The 19,484-nt window shown below is 37.7% G+C and overlaps 1 protein-coding gene across 1 annotated transcript in view; it reads left to right on the plus strand.

The window, feature by feature from the left end:
- The window catches only part of LOC118909530 (girdin-like), a 95,003-nt gene extending 88,039 nt beyond the window's left edge, over positions 1-6,964 (plus strand). The window contains 5 exon segments of the mRNA XM_057496962.1: positions 471-551; positions 2,358-2,626; positions 2,815-3,127; positions 3,130-3,570; positions 3,573-6,964. Of these exon segments, the coding sequence (XP_057352945.1) occupies positions 471-551; positions 2,358-2,626; positions 2,815-3,127; positions 3,130-3,570; positions 3,573-3,811 (1,343 nt within the window). The 3' untranslated portion in view covers positions 3,812-6,964.
- The last annotated feature ends 12,520 nt before the right edge of the window (positions 6,965-19,484 follow it).

Below are 19,484 nucleotides of genomic sequence, written 5' to 3' on the forward strand. Positions count from 1 at the left end.
AGGATAGAGCCATGTTAACTGCAGTTGTTTCCCTTGTGTGGATAGGAATACAGGACATTAACAGTGCAGGTGCTCATATTCCTCCTGTTCGTGGCGTCTCTGCCATGTGCAGGGTACCTTGTGTGATCTCTTGTAAGTGACCTAATCACTAGCACTTTTCTGTGGGGGACATGTCATCCTGGTCAACTAAAACAGTCTGTGTGGCCATCTAGAAATCATTTCCAAATCTAAATATGCACTTTATCTTCTTTTTTTTGAATCTTAACTATTGTTGCAGAAGTATCCTCTTCTCAAGTGTCTATCTGGAAATGCCTGTGCTCTCTAATGTCTAAGATTCAACTTTCTGTGGGCATGTTCAGCCTGTGAACGTATGCATGATTGCTTCCTGACAGCATTCTGTGATCAGAATGTAGAGTTCAGTGGCATTAGCTGGAAGTTTTATCACACTGTCTCCTGATTTTTTCATTTAGCTTCAAGATCAGCCAGCCTTGACAGTAGCCGAACATCCACTGGCAATAGCAATAATAATGCTTCACTCCATGAGGTCAAAGGTACGCTGTAGGTGAATTTATTAATATGCTCCGTCCATTGCCAGATTTAAAAGTGGGAGACTGATGAAGTTTCTGGAGTAAAGTATGAAATCCAAATCATGTACTCATCACATTGTAATACAAATGTATTTCAATGTATACAAATGTGAAAACAGGAGCAGTTATTGTGGTTTCCATATTTCATCTTCACAGATAAAATTTTTTTATTATAATCTTTACTTCAAAAATATATGTAGGTCCTCATTTACTTGTTTGTCTTTGTCATGAAAATGGTTGTCCTGATGCATGAACATGGAACACATTACACAAGTCTTTTAGAGATACTTAATAGCTTAATTTATCCACAAATAAGGGGAATTTTTTTTAACTTGAGAAGACATTTGTGTGTAACAAGAGCTAAATGGATGCATATAGCTCATATAAAGAATTATTTCAAGAAACTTTCCCTTAATTTTTTAACAAGCATTCCAACATAATATTTTTATATGTAAATGTCTGGAAGCCTTGACTAGTATCTTTTTCCTTAAAGGTATACTGCCTATTCAGATTATAGAATTGTTTAATGGATTATAAAGGTTGGTTAAAGTAGTTGTTCTCTGCAGTCCAGAATTGTCAAATTATAGTGAATGCATTTGTTCTGTTGCTTTTTGTATCATAAAATGATTTTGTCTCGGTTGTAATTTTATCATTAATACTATATAACTGTGTTGTAATGCTCTGAAAAATCTGATTTCAAGGAGGGAAAATGTTTTCATTTTTATAGTCATGTTCTTATATCCAGTACAGAAATGTAGTCAGAAAATATAAAGAAGTATTTTTCTGATTTGAAAATTTAAGGAAATCATATTTCTATAAAATGTTACATAACTTACACCAAATCTTGCATGGCCCACTTTACTCTCTCTGACTAGGAAACTATGAAAAGGTGGATTTTTCTATCTCAATACTGTATATACATAGTTCACTATTGCTCAAAATGAATCACGATTCTTAAGGAATGGCATAAACTATAGGGTGCTTTTTCCAGAATTCTCTACAGTTTCTCTAGTCTCTCTCTACTCTCTAAGAGAGTGCTTTTTGCATTCTCTACAGTTGTGCAACCTTAAGTGATCTTTTAAGGTTATGTAGCCACCATACCAACCATGGAAAGCAGAAGAAATCAGATAATTCAGATATTAAGTAAAAATTAAGTACTACATATTTGGTTTTCTATTTTTACAGGAATTATCTAAGTGAATCATCATTTCTCCATTTGACTTTCCTTATATAAGTACCATTTAAATTAAAAAATTTCTTTAAGGTTATTCATTTAGGGTGAATGAAGAAGCCCTCAAATAAAGAATAAAGACTTCATAGTGAGGCAGAGAATTAGCATTTTTCCCATTTAAAAGTTTTGATCTTAACATTTCTGAAATAATTTAAAATTCATATATAATCATGTTTTCAAAATTGTGAGGTGTTTTATAATTATTTGAACTTGAATTTTTAAAGAAGTATTATTTGTTTATTTATTCATTCATTCATTCATTAAACATACCAAGTGCTTGTTTTGTATGTTTAGGCTCTGGGTAAGGTGATGAAAGCAAATCTTTGCCCTTGTTAAGCTTATAGTATTTGTCAATTTGACAAAATAAGGAAGCGGGCTATGGTAGACTCAATGAAAGATTAACATGGCTTAAGCATTTCTAAACAAAGCTTGAAAGTCAGTTTGGCTATTCATAAAATCTAGTCAGTAAATGTTATTACTTACATAGTTTTTACCTCATTTCTATTATTAAACTCTAAATGCATCATTTACTCCCAAAGCAGGTACAGATACTATTGAAAGCAGGCCACAAAGCCACAGCAGTGGAGAATTTAGCCTGCTTCATGACTGTGAGGCTTGGTCCAGCAGGGGTAGCAGTCCAATCCAGCACTTGAAAAGACAAGCCAGATCAAGTCCAGGGCTCCAGCACAAAATGCCTGAAACGTTAGAGAGTCGAGCACACCACAAGTTCAACACTGGTTCCCCTGGAAGTGAAGTTGTTACTCTGCAACAGTTTTTAGAAGAAAGCAACAAGCTTACCTCAATACAGGTTAGTTTTATCTATGATTACTTTAATTTAGAAGGACACTACAGTTAAATTTCTGAGATCAAACTTTAGAGCTTTTCTTTTTAAAGGAGTGTTTAGAGATACTAATGATTTTATATCATACAATGTAATGTATCAGGAAAGTAAAAACATGGTTGTATTCACTAATCTGCTTTGATTTTTTTTAACAGATAAAGTCCTCAAGTCAAGAAAATCTTTTAGATGAAGTAATGAAAAGTTTGTCTGTCTCTTCTGACTTTTTGGGAAAAAACAAACCAGTTAGCTGTGGTCTGGCCAGGTCAGCAAGTGGGAAATCTCCAGGAGACTTTTATGATAGACAGACAACTAAGCCTGAACAATTTGTAAGACCTGGTCCTCCAAAGACTGAAGATACTTATTTCATTAGTTCTCCAGGAAAACCTACACTAGGCACACAAGGAAAGATAAAATTAGTAAAAGAAACTTCTCTGTCACGACAATCAAAAGATAGTAATCCTTCTGCCACTTACCTCGCGCAAGCAGTGTGATCTCTACTGACGAAGGAACTACTCCAAGGACAAGCGTCCATGAATTTCTGACCAAGGACAGTAAACTGCCTATGTCAGTTGATTCACCACCAGCTACTGCTGATAGCAGCATGACTGCAGCATCCAGTGAGTACCGTTTACATCAGGGGTCCTCTCGTGCACTTCACAGTCCAACATATGCTGCTGTGGGTTCTTGTGCACAAAATGACTTAGCTACACATAAGCCGGAGTGTCTATATGCCCAGGCTGGAAACTCAAGAACAGAAAGGTCACATTTTTTAAACCAAACTTTTGCCACTATTAATATGACTAATTATGCATTTGTAATATCAGCTAAAGATAGCACAGAGTCATTTACTGTGGCTCATCCATCTCAACCATTTGTATCCCTGAATACAGAATTAGTTAGCAACATAAGTGATCACCTCCTAGGCCAGTCCCCAGAGTAACTGATCAGGCTTCTGCCTCCTTGGATAAAGCTGCCGAAAAAGGTAATCAACAGTTGTCTGATAATCAGAACCCTAGTAACAGTAACCCACAGTCTTCTGTAGACAGAAGTAATCTTATCACTCCTGCATGCCTCTATCCTAGTGACACAGAAGCTACATTGTTGGTTTCTGAGGATAATCACACTGTCTGGTATGATTATGGTTGTGTATGATCAAAACCACACAATACAAAACATGTCATTTGATATATACTACACTTCTCTAATCTGATTTGAAGAGCTGCTGTATAAAACTATCATTTGGCTAGGTTTATATTTTCACTTTTAAATTGTGGCATAGTGTTGAGTTGTACATGATGGCATGTATACAAACGTGAATGTGTAACCCCACCAAAGCCTGCATGAATAATTAATTGCATTGTGCACACTGTCTGCATGACCTTAAAAACCTTAACAATATATGCTCCTCTTTCACATTTCTTGTCACCTGGTAAGAGAGTACTTTGATACCTAGAAGCATGTTAAAATAGCTGCATGCTGTAATTACCAAGAAGGCATTTCCAAGTCACATTTACTTTGTTACTTCAAAAAAAATGCTCCTTTTTTTCCCCTCCCTCTCTTTAGCTTTCCTTCTCCCCCTCCCGCCCTCTCTTCCGCTCATTCCTTTTTTTCCAGAATGTACACTTCATATTGCACATGGATGGTATTAGCAAGGGGAAAAATAGGAAAAAGGTGCCATTTTCTTTTGCCATTTAACTATGCCTTCTGCCCTGCTGTTTTATTTTCAAAGAAATAGTTAATAACTCAGTTAACACTTTGTGTAGCAAATATTTACTGCCCATATTTATAAAATTGTTGAGATTTAAAACATTGTTAATACTCATAAATTCAGTATAATTCTTTAAAAAACATCGAATTCAAATGTGACCTATACGATGACTGGGAGCATTTGTATTAGTTTTATTTCTTCTCTGCACTTTTTTCCATCTGGTAGTATAAGAGCTCAAGTACTATCTTACCTTCTAGACAACTTTTTTATTTGGAATCAGTTAACACAATAGTTTTTCCATTACTTTTTTTATGTAGAGTCAAAGAAATAAACCAAATCATACTGAATGTGTTGGAAATTTGCATTTTCACTTCTCTTCAAAAAGAGTAGCAAGTTAAAAAGTGATGAAGATTGTAACTTCTGTAATTCTATAATTCATTTCTAATTAAATTATACATGTCCTTAAAACAGAATTTTCTAAAATGAGTACATTGTGCTAAAATAAAATGTAAGATTAGAATTTGTAACCATTTAAACGAAGTATGTTTTTGGTAGAACAAATTTTGGAACTAAGAATAAATACAAACTTTTAGTTAAACAAACAAACAAAAAAACCATGTAAGATAGAAAAAATATTTACTAACTCTGACTCCATTGTCATAAGCTTTAGATTATCTTGCTGTGGTCATAGCATGTTTAAAGCACAGTCAGCTAAACTTGAATGTCTAACTCCCAGAGTAAAACAAAACACCTCTAAAACCCTATAACCTGATTCACTTACTGGAGGAGTTTGTCTTAGAATGTTTTTGCCATTTTGATTCAGCCTAAATATTACTGGTAATAACTCAGGCTGGCATCTGGAAGGAATACATAACTTTCTAAATGGGAAGGAAATTATTATTTTATACATGTTAAATTATTATTGTTATTAATTGAGCCAAAGCAAACAGAATCTAATAAATCTTTGCTTAATGAAATTTGTATCCTTTGCAAATTAAGCCATCCTCTTATACTTACAAAAGATTAAATCAGGGGCTAGGCCCCTTCCGTTTGTATCTTTGACTACACTCCTTTTCCCATAACCAGCTATTACTAAAAATGGTAGTGCAGGTGATCAAATAAAATCAGAACATTTTCATAGTTCTGTTTTCTAGCACCACCTATTTTCTACTTGAGTGTTCTGTCTGTTTTATTGTCAGTTGTTTCACAGCCAATCTTAACCTTTCAAATGTTTTTGGTATTCCTTTTCTTTTCTTACAACCTAATAATAAAGGCAAATGGTAAATGTAGGTGAGGTTAGATGGGAACCATATAGGATACAAATGTAATAATTAGTGTTATTTCTTTTCCACATAGTCAGATTATTTCACAACCATTTCAGCTTTTTTGACACTATAAATGTAGCCATACATTAAACTTAAAATATTAAACTTATTTATGCAAAACACACTGAGAGATCATGTGCCATTACATTAAAAACTATGTGATTATTTTATAAAGTTAGACTTATAGGAAAGGAGTTATTTCCAATCCAAATGGCTATAGTTATATATACAGCATGCTTTCAAAAAGACCGTATACACTGCATGTAAGACAGGTATATACCATGTCCATGTGTCCTGAGGATCGTCTGAGAAAACAGGCTTGACTTCCTACGGAAACTACCACCAGCTGTGGAGTCATAAAATTCCTCCAAAACACTAGGTTCTTACCTATGTTTCTTCATAGCACTTCAAATAAAATTTTTAGCAACGGTAAAAACCTTAGAAATCACTTAAAGCCAATGTTTCCTAAACTTTAAAAAAATCAACATAATACTCTCTATAAATGAGATCTTACAGAAATGCAGTTTTTTCTTCTTAAATGATAAAAGTGTAGCAATTCTAACTCAACTGAACAGCTGCACTTTTTTCCTCTAAAACATCTCCATAAATACCCTACACCTTCACAAAGTATTATTTGAAGAACTATTTGGAGATTTAGTCCCCTAATTTTTATATTAAACTGATTAGCTTTCATATACTTGGCCTAAGTTTCTAGAAATTGTACCCTTATTATTTGTGTGACATTGTAAACTTATATTAGGCATTGGGTCCCTTTGGACCAAAGCAATTTCAGCTATACCCATTTAAGTGGGCATATTATTGGCCTATAAAATATGCTTTAAGCCCTGTTTTTTTTAGTAGATAATACAGATATTTCACTGTGGATGTTTCTGTTGCTGCATGGATTATTTTTTACTTTAAAACCATATGAGACCATTTAGTAAATAAACATAGTATAAGTGAACTTATCTGACTCTAAAAGGGTATGTTATCTTAGCTTTAATACATAAAAATCAGTCTTTAAGTAATGAGGTGTCTTGTGGATTAACAAACTTCCCAAAGTTAGATACCTTTCTCCTTGCCCTAATCAGTGAGAGCTCTTTAGTTCTTATCTTCATGAATTGTATTCTGTGTAACCTTTGATTAAATAACATGAAATGCTTTTCTCCTGCAGATGTGGGCAAAGTACAAGAAAGCAGAAATTCAAAAAGATTGTGCATTGAGTCCCCTATACAGAATTTTATTGTTGTTAACAACCATTTGATCAATAAATATGAGAGATGCCCTCTCAAAAAAAAAAAAAAAAAGCAGGTCTAGGGAGCAACAAAGCTCCTGATTCTATTACCCACTACATGACATGTGGGCCAAGTGGTGAGTTTCTTGCTTAAAATGTAAATGAGATTAATCTCATTAATACAAACTGTATTAAGAGCAAGTGTACATTGCATTAACAGATCTAAATATTGCTTGCTTAAGCTGTGACTTTCTGCCCTCCTTACTAGTAAAACAAGATTAGTTAATTGCTGTAAGTTTTTGCCTATCAATGTAGGCAACAAACCTTTAAAAACCTGTTTTTTTCTCAATATAAATTTGATTTTTATGAGTGAATAACATTTTAGGAATTTTTAGTTTGGAGTCTTTTTTTTTTATGGTAGGAATACAACTTCCCCACAATGTTGTTGATAATTGAGAATAAACTAAATGACTTTTCTAGGAAGAGCCACAGGACACCCAACTATAGGAATCATTTTTTTAAATACAATCCTTCATGACTAGAGCAGTCAAGAACTAGAAACGCTCATTCCCTCCTTGAATCGAGGAGCACTACTGGAATCAACTGCCAAAAATGTTAGACGGTGTTAGGACTTACTATACATTGTACTGTTAACATCTACTGAATAAAGGATGTTCTCTCACTAAGCACCAAGTGTTTTAAGGTTTCAAGAAGTTCTCCAAGAACAATCTACTTCTTTCATCATTTGTTTATCCATGTTTGCTCAGTGCTTCTGCTAAGTATTAGCCAAAATCTAGTCATTTATATTTAGCTGTGTAAATCTACATTAAATGCTGTAGTATATTGTGGAATGTACTATCTATCAAGATGCAGAGAACATTGTTTTGGCATGTCAGAGCCTTATTTGGTTAGCAGACTGCATGTGTTGGTAATTTTTAATCCAATTATTTCGATGCACTGCAAAAGAAATTCAGTTTATATGATAAATCTAAAAAACCCATAATGAGATAGGACTTATAAAAATTTACAGTAATAATAATCTTCCTGTATTCCCCACTAAGCATTCACACATGGATCGAAGGTAATTAGTGTTTCTCTGGAACTGTTTTAGTTGTTTTGCAGCAAATGGTATTCCTGAGATAAAGCTGCTGTTTTATAGCTCATTTCCCTTCTTTAGTATTAAGAGTGTGTGTGTTTTAACTTGAGAGCTGACTGTTACTTAAGAAGTTTTCTTATGGCAAAAATAATGTAAATAATTTACTATGATCTGAATTTTGCCAGGAACTCATTTATTATTAAGGTTATCACTTATTAATAATAATTTTTCTATTTTTGTCCTTTATTAAAGTTGATAACTGTTATTAGTACTTGTGAAATATTTGTATGCTTTTGTTACCTTAAACATTTGAAGGAAGCACAAAAAAGTAGATTTAGTTAACCCAGGGAAACCGATTATTTTTTTGTAGTTCCAATTTTGTATCAGTTTTATTTGTTCTTATGAAAGCAAAAAATGCATTGAAACTTACTAATGCAAACTCATTTAATGTAAATATCAGGATAATCTTAAACATCTGAAATGAGAAAAATATTGACATTTTTATTGTACCAATATACTTCTTAGGCTCTCATTATCAGCTCTAAAAATCTTTTTGGAATGATTCCATATTCCAAAGTGAGTGGTTAATGAACTGTGTGTTTCATCACTAACCTAGTTGCCATGAGAAATATGTTTCTCCTACTCCCTTCTTTACTCTCTACGTCTCCCCCTTTCTCTTTCCCCCATCCCCCACCATTATGTTGTGTTCAGTCCCTTTTTAGAAAGACTGTTAATGAAAAGAGCGTGTACAGTTGACCACAGAGACTGAAGTGAAAGAGAACCTGGACTTAACTTAATGTCACCATTAACTTAGATTTTGCCACAAAAAAATGATGTAAAGTTAAATCACTTTTAAACTCTTGGCTGAAAGGTGCTATGTACATGTAAATATAAGTAGTTCTTACTAAACTAGAAGTATTGCACAACAGACATATTTAAAACTTGTTCCTTAGACTTTGAAACCTCTCTGTCCATCATGACTCCCTAGATTCAAATGTCAAACTGATAACGGGCATCATGGCAGTCTAGAGACACTTGCATGTAAAAAATGTAAATTCATTTTTAGGTGGACAAATCAAAAGTAGATACAGAAATCATGTTTTAGCTAAATACAGTAAGTGGGTAACTTAGATTTCTATTAACTGGCATCTAATTTGCGCAACTAGGACATATCCCAAGACAACCGAGTTGTAATTTAATGAGTAGGAGATGGCCCAGTGAGGGTGAATGGTATCACAGCTTGACCTCTCTGGGACATTAATATCCTAAAATAAAGACCCTGCTAAACTAAGCAGCACATTATTGCTTCAAGCAGAAAATGCCTAAGGGCAGGACTAATAACCACATGAATATTTTACTTATTCTCCATCAGATATCTTCAGGAGCAAGCTTAGTAGGAAGTCACTCTTTTCCCTTGGATGTACTACTCCTGTCAGACAAAATAGGATAGCCAACTAGAAACTAACTGGGGCTGCTTTCCTGACCGGGGACTGTCATGCTTTTAATTACCTGACTATTCTATCACACCTAAACCCCCAAGGAAACTGAAGAATTTAATATACAGGGTAATAGCTTTGGCCTAGAGGACCAATAAAATGCTTCATACCTGGCCATGCGGAAGTGTTTTTGGTCCAAGTTATTGAACTGGTAGTTACCAAAGAGTTCATAAAACAGGTATGTACGTAGCACCTTCCATGCAAGGCATGCTAAGAGCCTACTTAAAAATCACTGTGCATGTTATAGAATTGCAGCCACTTCACAAAGGAAGTATTACAGCCTGCAGTGTCTTAACAGTTTGTCAGGAAGTGAAAAAGATACTGTACCAAATCTGGCCTTACAATGAGGAGTAATAACATACGCTAAATGACTAATTATTTTAGTTATGTTTTATGAGAAAAGTGGTGAAGTTTTTGTTTTTTCTATGCTACAGTTAGTCCTGAGATGTACTTTTATCTTTAAGCCTTGAATGAATAATACAAAAGGAGCCCATTTTATATATAAACCTTGATGTATACGTTGCGATAGTTGGAAAAATGAAAATGCCTTAAAAGGAATGCTTACGGATCAAGTTGCACTTACAACACCCTTTAGCAAAACCTGATTAAAAATTTTTTTCTTTTCTACTAAGGGTTCTCTCTTTCCATGTTTGCCACCGTACTTATAACTGTTATTAAACACCAAATTAAGTAATTACAAAAGCTGTAACATTTCCTTTAAAAGTAATGCTACTGAGGGGATTTGGCATTGACTGGCAAAATGGTTATTATTTGGCAATACCTAGTAACAGCCCCAGAAATCCAATTCATAACAAGATACCATTATTTGGTTGATCTTTTTAAAGTTGTTTTCATCTTAGTCTTTATTACTCCTAAAAATAATTAAGTCGGTTTAACAATTTTTTATCAACTGCTAAAGAAATAAAACAAAATAGTGATATTTATAGCAAGTGGTTAGTAATCACTTAAAAATTATAATTTTATCTATTAATTATTGCCTTTTCCTTTGCCCTGGAAAACGTATTTTCAGACATAACCCATGATCTTGTTTAGATGATTCTGCCCTAATCGTTTTGGGATGAGTACTGGAGGTTTTGGAAGAAAAAGAGTCTATCAGTACTGTCAATCCCAAAATAGGTTTAAATTCAATAATGGGTTGTACAAAACAATCTCATTTTGTTTATAAACTTTGGAAGGCAGAATGTTAAGAGATAGCAGCCAGCCTTGTGTGAGTCTTTCTGGGCCTGTAATCACCATAAGGTGGGGTGGGCAGTTAGAACAGTTTGTCTTTAATTCTGTTCACTAAACCTTCATATTATTTGCAAAGCAAACTAAAATTTACCTTCTTTAAGTACAGAGTAGGTTAAAAACTAACATGGCACCTCAGAATAAGGTTATCATTTATGGAATATATTTCTAACTCCCCATCTCTTAAATCCATCCTGTATTTTATAAAAATTCTGCCATGGGTAGACTTGTAGTCTCTAATCATAAACATCAAGAAATGACAAGTTTTTACTTTAATTTTGCCTTTTAGTTACACAAATTGGTACAAATTAAGTATACTATCTCTGCCAAACAGAAATTATATTTTTGTGATCAAATTTTGGAAAATATGGTTATCTAACAAATATCCTATGTGATTGTACTAGAGAAAAATGTGAACATTTTCCTGAAATATCCAGACTATTTTTGTTGGCTAGTATATGTCACATCCTCAGCTAATGAAGGGCTTTGTTTGAATTTAAGTAATAAGGTGAAAAAACATGTTAATTTTCCTTTATTTTTGAACCAGTTTCCACATGACAAGTGGCAGTACATAATCCTGGGTCTTACACCATTTCAGATGGCATTTGAAAGGGGATAAGTAAAATGTAATATAGCTTAGCAGAAGAAACTTGTTCAAGCATATTCCCATTTCTAACATAAAGACAAAACAAACCCTAATGGTCTACGTTTCCAATGGATATTCCTCTGTTGTTTAAAATGTAATTTCATCAGTGTAATGATTATCACATTTTCCATACTTTGAGTAATTTTTCTAGATAAACATTTTCTAAAAGTATACTTCATAAAGGTAGCTTATTTTGATGAAAAAAAATCACTGATTTAAAAACAAATACCCAGTAATGGGAAGTTTTTGCCCTTGCCCCCATGTTTGTTTTAATTATTTGATGGGGAGTTCTTTTACCTTCATTCTCATTCCCTGGAAATAACGACTATCAACAATTTAATATATTGCTATAATCCTTTTGATTTTTTCCCTATATGTATAATTTTATGTATGCTGTTTTTGCATCTTACTCTTTTCAAGTGCAATAAACACCCTAAAGAAGATAATAAGACACTTCATCTTCGTTAACAGTCTTGGCTTTTATGTTAATTTATTCTTAATTATTGAAGGCATTCCTTCAATGAATAATTGTCATGGGGGATAGGACCCTGGAATCTGAGGTAAAACTACCTCAATATATCCTTTTAAATTTAGCTCCCTGAAGATGAAAAATTCCTAACATAACAGGTAGTCATCAAACTGAGGTGCTAAATACTTTATCATTTTTAATGCTTTTTATCAAATACAAAAACATCTTTCAGAAATAAAGGTGTTCTAAACATTAGCCCAATTTGTTGTTTGTATCAAAATTTAGTATGATGGGATCATGTCCTGTCTTCTTCACAAATGTGAGAAAATCTTCAGGGCTCAATCCTGTGGTTGCAGCATTGGTCATTCGATGAAAGTATACCTTTTCATGTCCACCTTCCGAAAAAGCAGAATCCAGAACAAATCTCACATCTCCGTCATCACAGAAGAGTGTCAAGGGTGTGGCACAGCCTTGGCCAACTTTCAGTTTTTCTAGCATGGCTGTTTCATCAGCAAACCGCAGATTTCCACTCCCACTACCTAACTGCTTGGCACTGGGCCACCTTAAACACTCAAGGGTCATGGGGTGAAAATTTGGGCTCCCCACTAAGATGCACCTCAATGGCTGGGAGGAACATGGCCCCCACTGATACCATCTGGGCTGGCCGTGTTTACGCTGGACAATAATGAACACCCTGACTTTACTAGACTTCTCTAACTGCCTGGGCAAGAGAACTGAGGCACTTCTTCATACCTGATGAAGACTGATGTCTTAGCTCCCCACTCAGCCTTTGCTGGAATAGTGGAGAGTAGGGTCACAGGGTTTTTTTTGTTTGGTTGATTGGTTGGTTTTGGGTAGTATTTAGCTGGAGTAGAGCAGTTACTATACAAAAGTGTCCTGTCTTGTCCGCTGTACTTTTCCCAGTGCTTTAGCTAGAAAGAGCAGGCTCTGTTGAGGATTTTTAAATTTTGTCACACCATTACCATTTCCAGGTTTCCAGCTTCTTCTCCTCTAAGTCTGGAATATATGAAGCAAAATATAAGATAAAGTACAATCCAAGGAGTTCACCACCATGTCATTCCAAGTTCGTCTGCCTTCTCTCCATCTTTCAGAGTCTTCTTATATTTGTTTTGTATATAATGTCAATGTTTTTCAGTTGTACTTGGTGGTTGGAGCAAGTAAAGTACACCTACTCTATCTTCCTAGAAGTCCCTGATACATGTGTAGATTTTTCTTGGAAGTTTATGGAGACCAACCTTCCCACAATGGAATATGTTGCCTCAGCAGTGGTCTTGTCAAAGGTCATCTATTAGAGCAGCCCTGTCCCTGACTGACTGACATTCAGTTCCCAGAAGCAGACCAGAGATGGGAACTTGGAGGAAAGGGATGTACAAGGAAGCAAGTAACCAGTAGTGGAATGAGGAAGTGGGACTGGGAAGTGAGGGAGGCCAAACAAGGGGCGTTATAACAGAGGGTAACTTTGGCTCCCACCTGCAGGTAGCAGTGGAGACAGTGCAGGTATCCCCCCTGAAATGTCCTGATCAGAGACAAGGACAGGGTCGGTTTCATAGGCTGTCATACAGGGCTTCACACACAGAAGAGCCCCAGGCTTCATTTGAGGCTCTGCTCTCACCATCTTGAAATTCAATGACTTTTTTTGACACAGGGCCCTACCTTTTCATTTTGCACTGGGCCCTACAAATTATGTAGCCAGGAAGTGGAATATTTATACCTCCCTCCACAAAGGAGTTGGAGGGATATAAATTCCTATGCATTTGGGTTCTTTAGCTCACAGATACTGAGTTGGGCAGTGTCTCCCCAAAACTCATGTCCACTGGAACTTCAGAATGTGGCCTTATTTGGAAATAGGGTCTTTGCAAATATAATCAGTGAATATGAAGTCATACCAGATTAGGATGAGCTCTAATACAATGATTGACATCCTTACAAGAAGAGAAAACAGATACACACACATACACACAGAGGGGAGCATGCCATATGAAGACAGGCAGAGGTTGGACTGAAGCATGTACAAGCCAAGGAACACCAAAAATTGCAAACAACCCATCAGAAGCTAGGAGAGGCATGGAACAATTTCTCCTTCAAAGCCTCCAAAAGGAAGAAACCCTGCTGACACTTTGATTTTGCACTTCCAGCCTCCTTAACTATGAATAAATTCTTGTTGTTTGAAACCACCCACTTTATAACCGCCTTTAGGAAACTAATACCTAGGGTAGGTAGGTAAACACCAGGCCAGACCGACTCCGGGTACTGACTGTTGGAGGGAAAGGCACACCTGGGCTAGCATGCAAAGAATTGGCAAAGGATCTGAAAGGCAAAGGTAGAGCCCTGTTGGGGCCAGGGCCCCTGCTCTTAGCCTTTCACTTAATCATACCAACTTCTCATCTCTAAAATAAGGATGAATGACCCAGCCAAGAGGGCCGAGTTCAGACAATAGGGAGGGTGGGGCTTCCAGTGAACCAGCTGACACCCACTTAATTGCATCTGCATTCAAATGAAAAAACAAGAAATACCAACCAAACAAGACCTGTCAGAGGGTCAAATTCAATTTCTGGGCCTGGAAACTACTTCTGGCCCAGAAGCTCTGCAGGTATTCAGCCAGCTCGTGCACTGTCTTCTTACAGCTGTTCTCTGGGATGAAGGTTATTCTACCCTAAAGGCAGGCCAGCTGTATTCATAACTCTGTTATTCAGTGTCCTCAGCTATTCGTAAATATCTCCCCAGTTGGCCCTAAGGTTCTGAAAGTCCTAGCTGATCTACTTCTTGAGTTAGGATATTGAGATTATTTGCTCAAATGCAAATAACATCAATGTTTACAATCTATTAAAGCAGTGGAAATTTAACTTAAATGACATCATCACATTATCTCTCTGAAGACCTTGCGTAGTCTTAAGCAGATGGGACACTAAACAGGTATGTTTTGATGAGAATCAAGAGAATCTGAACCGTAGACCTCTGCCTAGGGAGTGCAATCCAGGTAGAATGACACTGAATGAGATAGCAGGCTGTGGGCAGAAAGGAGTGTGCTATGACTTGGAGGAAAGGTGACACGGAAAAGGAAAAGGAGATCTGGAAGATAAATATCATTGAATCAAAATATTGCATATGCCTAGCACCACCCACAGAAATTGCTTAGGGAGCATGGACTCTAAGAATTTTCTCCCAAATTTTGGCATTTTGCTTGACGCACAGACTCAAAAAAAATAAAACCATAAATGTAAACGTGTTTTCTTCTTATTTCATTTGGCCCTCACAACATCTCTGATTAGAAGCTATTTATGTGTTCATTATACAGATAAAGATTGAGTTTTCCAAAGAGCAAGTAGAAAAAGATCATTGAATTTGTGTTTTTTAAGTGAAGTCCAAGGGCACAATGGAACACACTCCAGGGGCTTAGAGCTTGTGGGTAAAATTGTAATATTTCCAGAATACCTCGCCTGGCTTTAGTACATCTGCATATCAACAGGCGTTCCTTAGGGGTGGATACAGGTAGTTCATCTCCATATCAATGGGTAATTACGGGGCAACTGAGGGTTTATCTGAACCTAAAAGGTTAGGGGGAGGGCTGGTTTGCTTCTGCAAGAGCAGGAAAGAGAAACAGCCCCAGACTGCAGTTTGTAAGCAATAAATGGGTTTTAAACTTTATTTTTCCCTTTGACTGATTTTGGTTTTAGAGGTATATTGCCCCGAGATTTCCTTTTCCCGGAGTTACAGAGCCTCAGCTCATCATCCCACCTATGCTGCCTCCCAGCCACCCCAGGCTTAGCTGCGCACTCCTGCAACCCCACCCAGCAGCCCTGGCTGCCCTTTGCTCCTGCTGAGGGCTGTTCATGGCTCAGGGAGAGTCAAGGTCAAGCCACTTGATCTGTGCACCTAACTGTGGGTTGGGGTCGTAGGCATCTGTGAGGGTCTTCCTTTGCCCATGAGACTCCCCATACCCTAAGGAGCTCCACATTAAATAGAAAATTTTAAAAAGGTTATCAGGTCAAGAGAGAGAAAGAGACCACAAAAGAAAGGAAAAAGGCATTTCCTTTTTTATAAACACAGGGATCCACAGTCACACCTTGCACTGGGCCCTGCCAGTGCTGTCGCCAGCCTCGATAGCGAGGACCCAACACACAGAGTCGGTGTAAGTAACTTGCTGAGCCAAGGAGCTCTGTGCAACTTGTTGGCGCACTTAACACAGTGCCAACACTGACATTTTAAAGACGTATCTGTAATGCTAAAAGTAGCACTCCAGGGGCCACCAGCCTGTCACTGCTCTCCAACGCACTCCAGTCCTATGGCTGTGGCTGCTCTGCAGCTGAGAACAATGCAGACCAGTGACAGACTCCCTTACAAAGAGCCTCGGCTCACCCTCTCCTGCAAAGGAGTTCTAACACATACTCTTAGATTTATGTTAGTCTATATAAGAAGAAATTAGGTTTATTTTCTTGCTAACTTCCATCAGTAGAATCCTGAGTAGCACAGAAAATGTAAACCGTGAGCTCTTCCGCTACCTTTGGCCTTCTGTGGAGAGGCCTAGGTTGCCCTCACCTCCCTGCTTACTTTTTGCCCTTGATTCCATGGGTTCAGGTTGCAGTGTTACTACACAGTGCTGGGTGTGGGTCAGCCCTCGCAGATTCAACGCAATTGTTGTCCAAAGGGGTTGATTTTTGCTCCAAGCCCACCATGATCCTTCCTGTTGTTTCCTTCCGCTTATTCGTGTTGTCCTGGGGATATTCAGCCCTGCTCTTGTCACTTCTTCCAGCAACAGCCGACTGGCAGGACAGGCTCCTCCTGGGTCAGCTCCTGGGCAGCTGGCAGGAACAGAGGCTGTGCACTTGAACCCCAGCTAGCAGCAGCCTGGGGCACAAAAGGGAAGCAGGTGGGCCAGGCAGAGGCAGCTGAGGTCAGGGGGCTCTGCTATGGCAGAGCTTGGGGCTCAGATGGCAGCAGGACATACCTGAGGGACAACCATAGGCTTCTGTATGCCCGCCCATGGGGGTTCATGGAGGAACACAGAGAACATGCTTAGGACTGCATTCACAAAAACCCTAAAGCACAAAGGAAGAGCATGCGTCCCCCCATGAGTGAGGCCACACTCAAAGCCAAGCCCACTGAGGCTGGAGTCTTCCAGGGGGTCCCTTAAAGTAGTCAGCCCACTTCTCCAAAAGTCACAATAAAATATCTACTCCATCGAGGACTAACTGGAAATGGGTCTGAGGGCTTTTATCAGGGTGATGGAAATGTCCTAATTGTGGTGCAGGTTGCACAACTCTGTACATTTACTAAAAGTCATTTGTTCAATTTAACTTAAATTATTAGTTTAAATGTAATAAGTTATTACACTGAAAACACATAAATTTTATGGTATATATATATATATAAAGTCTTAGTTCCTTAAGTGTTCCTATCCTATGTCCATTCAGATCCTAGCTCCAAATGCATGTCTGTTCTTGCTTTTAAATCAGTTTTACTGAGGTATAATTTACATATAAATAAATGTATAGCTTAATAAGTTTTGACAAATGTATATATCTGTGTAACCTCTGTCACAGTCATGATCTAGAACATCCTTTTCCCCAGAAAGTCCCTTCCAGCCTCTGCAGCCACTTCTCCCCCACCCTGGCCCCAGGCCACCACTCATCTGCTTTTTGTCACTTTAGATTAGTTTTGAGTCTTCTAGAATTTCATATAAGTGTACTCTTTTATGTCTGGCTTCTTTCTCGCGACATGTTTTTGAGGTTCATCTTATGCCCTTCTTTAGAAATAAAACAAGGCAAACTTGTGTTGGTGGCTTCTGCAAAGGGAGACCATCTCTGGACAAGAATAAGTTTTCCAAACTAGGGAACAACTTTCCTTCATTAGTCTCAAGCTCCTGGCTGATAATATTTTTCTCAATAAAAAGTTTGGGAGAGGAAATTTCATTTCTAATTTATTATATATTTTTATATTATCTCTTTTAATGTTTTTAAAGACAGGAAAAGTGTTCTGCTTTCTAAGCTATCCAGTGTGAGGCCCTTTGTCAGGGCAGCCATAGGAAACTAACGCAGCAGGTAACTCTCATTTGCACTTAACTGTCGCCTCCTCCACAAAGCCAGTCAAGGTTAGGAGCCACTCCTCCAAAACCCTATATTATCCTCTGTTTAACAATCTAATGAAATAAGATTTCATAAACAATGAATGTGTTTTTTTACTTTCCTGGTATTCCTCCCAAGCAAATGATGAGCCCCAACATGAGCGGGATATGATAGGACAAGGGAGAAAAAAATACCAGTGGTACTTTTCCTGACCTTTGGTTTCCAAAGCCTGAGTCCAGGGAATGTGGAGGACCAAAGCATAGACATTATGTTTGGAAGAAGTGAGGTTTGAGAAATGGAACTCATTCCCATCCCTGCCAGGTTAGAAATACTTCCCCCTGGTGTGGAGGGAGAAGGACAGGGAGAAGAGATGACAGCGGAGGATTGGAGGATCTCATGGAGAGAAGCTACAATTGGCTTTCTTGGAAGAGTCCTGGGTGATGTCAGGGGGGCAGCAGGGACCCTGTGACAGTTCAAAGCTCTTTATAAGCATTTAATCCTCACAAGTCCCTGTGAGGTAAGTACTATACGTTTATAAATGAGGGAACAGAGGCTTAGGTAGGTTAAGTGACTTGCAGAAAGACACACCCCGAAGGAGGTATGGAAGACAGGCTCCAGGGAGCCCTGCTTCCTGGTATGCAGGCTCTTTTGCAGTCCTAGCCTCCAAAATCGAGCCAGGATTGGTCCAGGGGACCAAGAGAATATGGCAGAAATGATGGTATATCACTTCTAAAGCTAGTCATAAAACATACGTATCTTCTGCCTTCTCTCTCTTGGACTGCTGCTCTTGGAGAAGTTAGCTGCCATGCATGTGGACATTCAAGCAGTCCAGGAAGAATCTCACCTGGTAAGGAACTGAAGCCTCAAGAATGAAACATCTTGTGAGCCCCAGTCAAGCCTTCACGTTGACTGCAACTACATGAGAGATTCTGAGCTGGAACCATCCAGCTAAGTCACTTCCGAATTCATGCCTCACTCAAAGTGTGGAATAAGAAACATTTGTTGCTTTAAGTCACTTTGGAGGAATTGTTTAGGTATCAATAACAAACACAGCAGAGTTCAAACAGAAGCTTGTCTGTGTGACCCCTGAGCGATGCCATCAATCTCTTCACAGGTCCTTCTGTTTTCCATCCTTTCTCTAATCAATAATAAAAGGAGAACACATCAACAAGTAAAATTAAAAATGCAAATGCTGTTAAGGGCTCTGGCAGAAGTTTAAAGAATAGAGAGAGGAAAAATTCTGTCAGCCACAGAAGACAAGCATGGCAGGAATGGGAGGCACAGCTAGGGCACAAAAACATTCAACCCACGACTTTAATGAGTACGAACTCTGGGCTGGGCATGCATCCGGCCCTGATGAGACACAGAATGTAAGAAGGCCCAGTGCTTGGCCTCAGGATGCCTACAGACTAGCTTGGGGGAGTCTCTTTTTTCTGGTGTGATTGATGGTTAAGTACAAGTTGAGAGAGGCAGAGAGGAGACTGGGCCATCCTAGAGGCACAGTCAGGGAGGTGTATCCA

This window comes from Manis pentadactyla, chromosome 2 (genome assembly GCF_030020395.1).
Source record: "Manis pentadactyla isolate mManPen7 chromosome 2, mManPen7.hap1, whole genome shotgun sequence".
NCBI lineage: Eukaryota > Metazoa > Chordata > Mammalia > Pholidota > Manidae > Manis > Manis pentadactyla.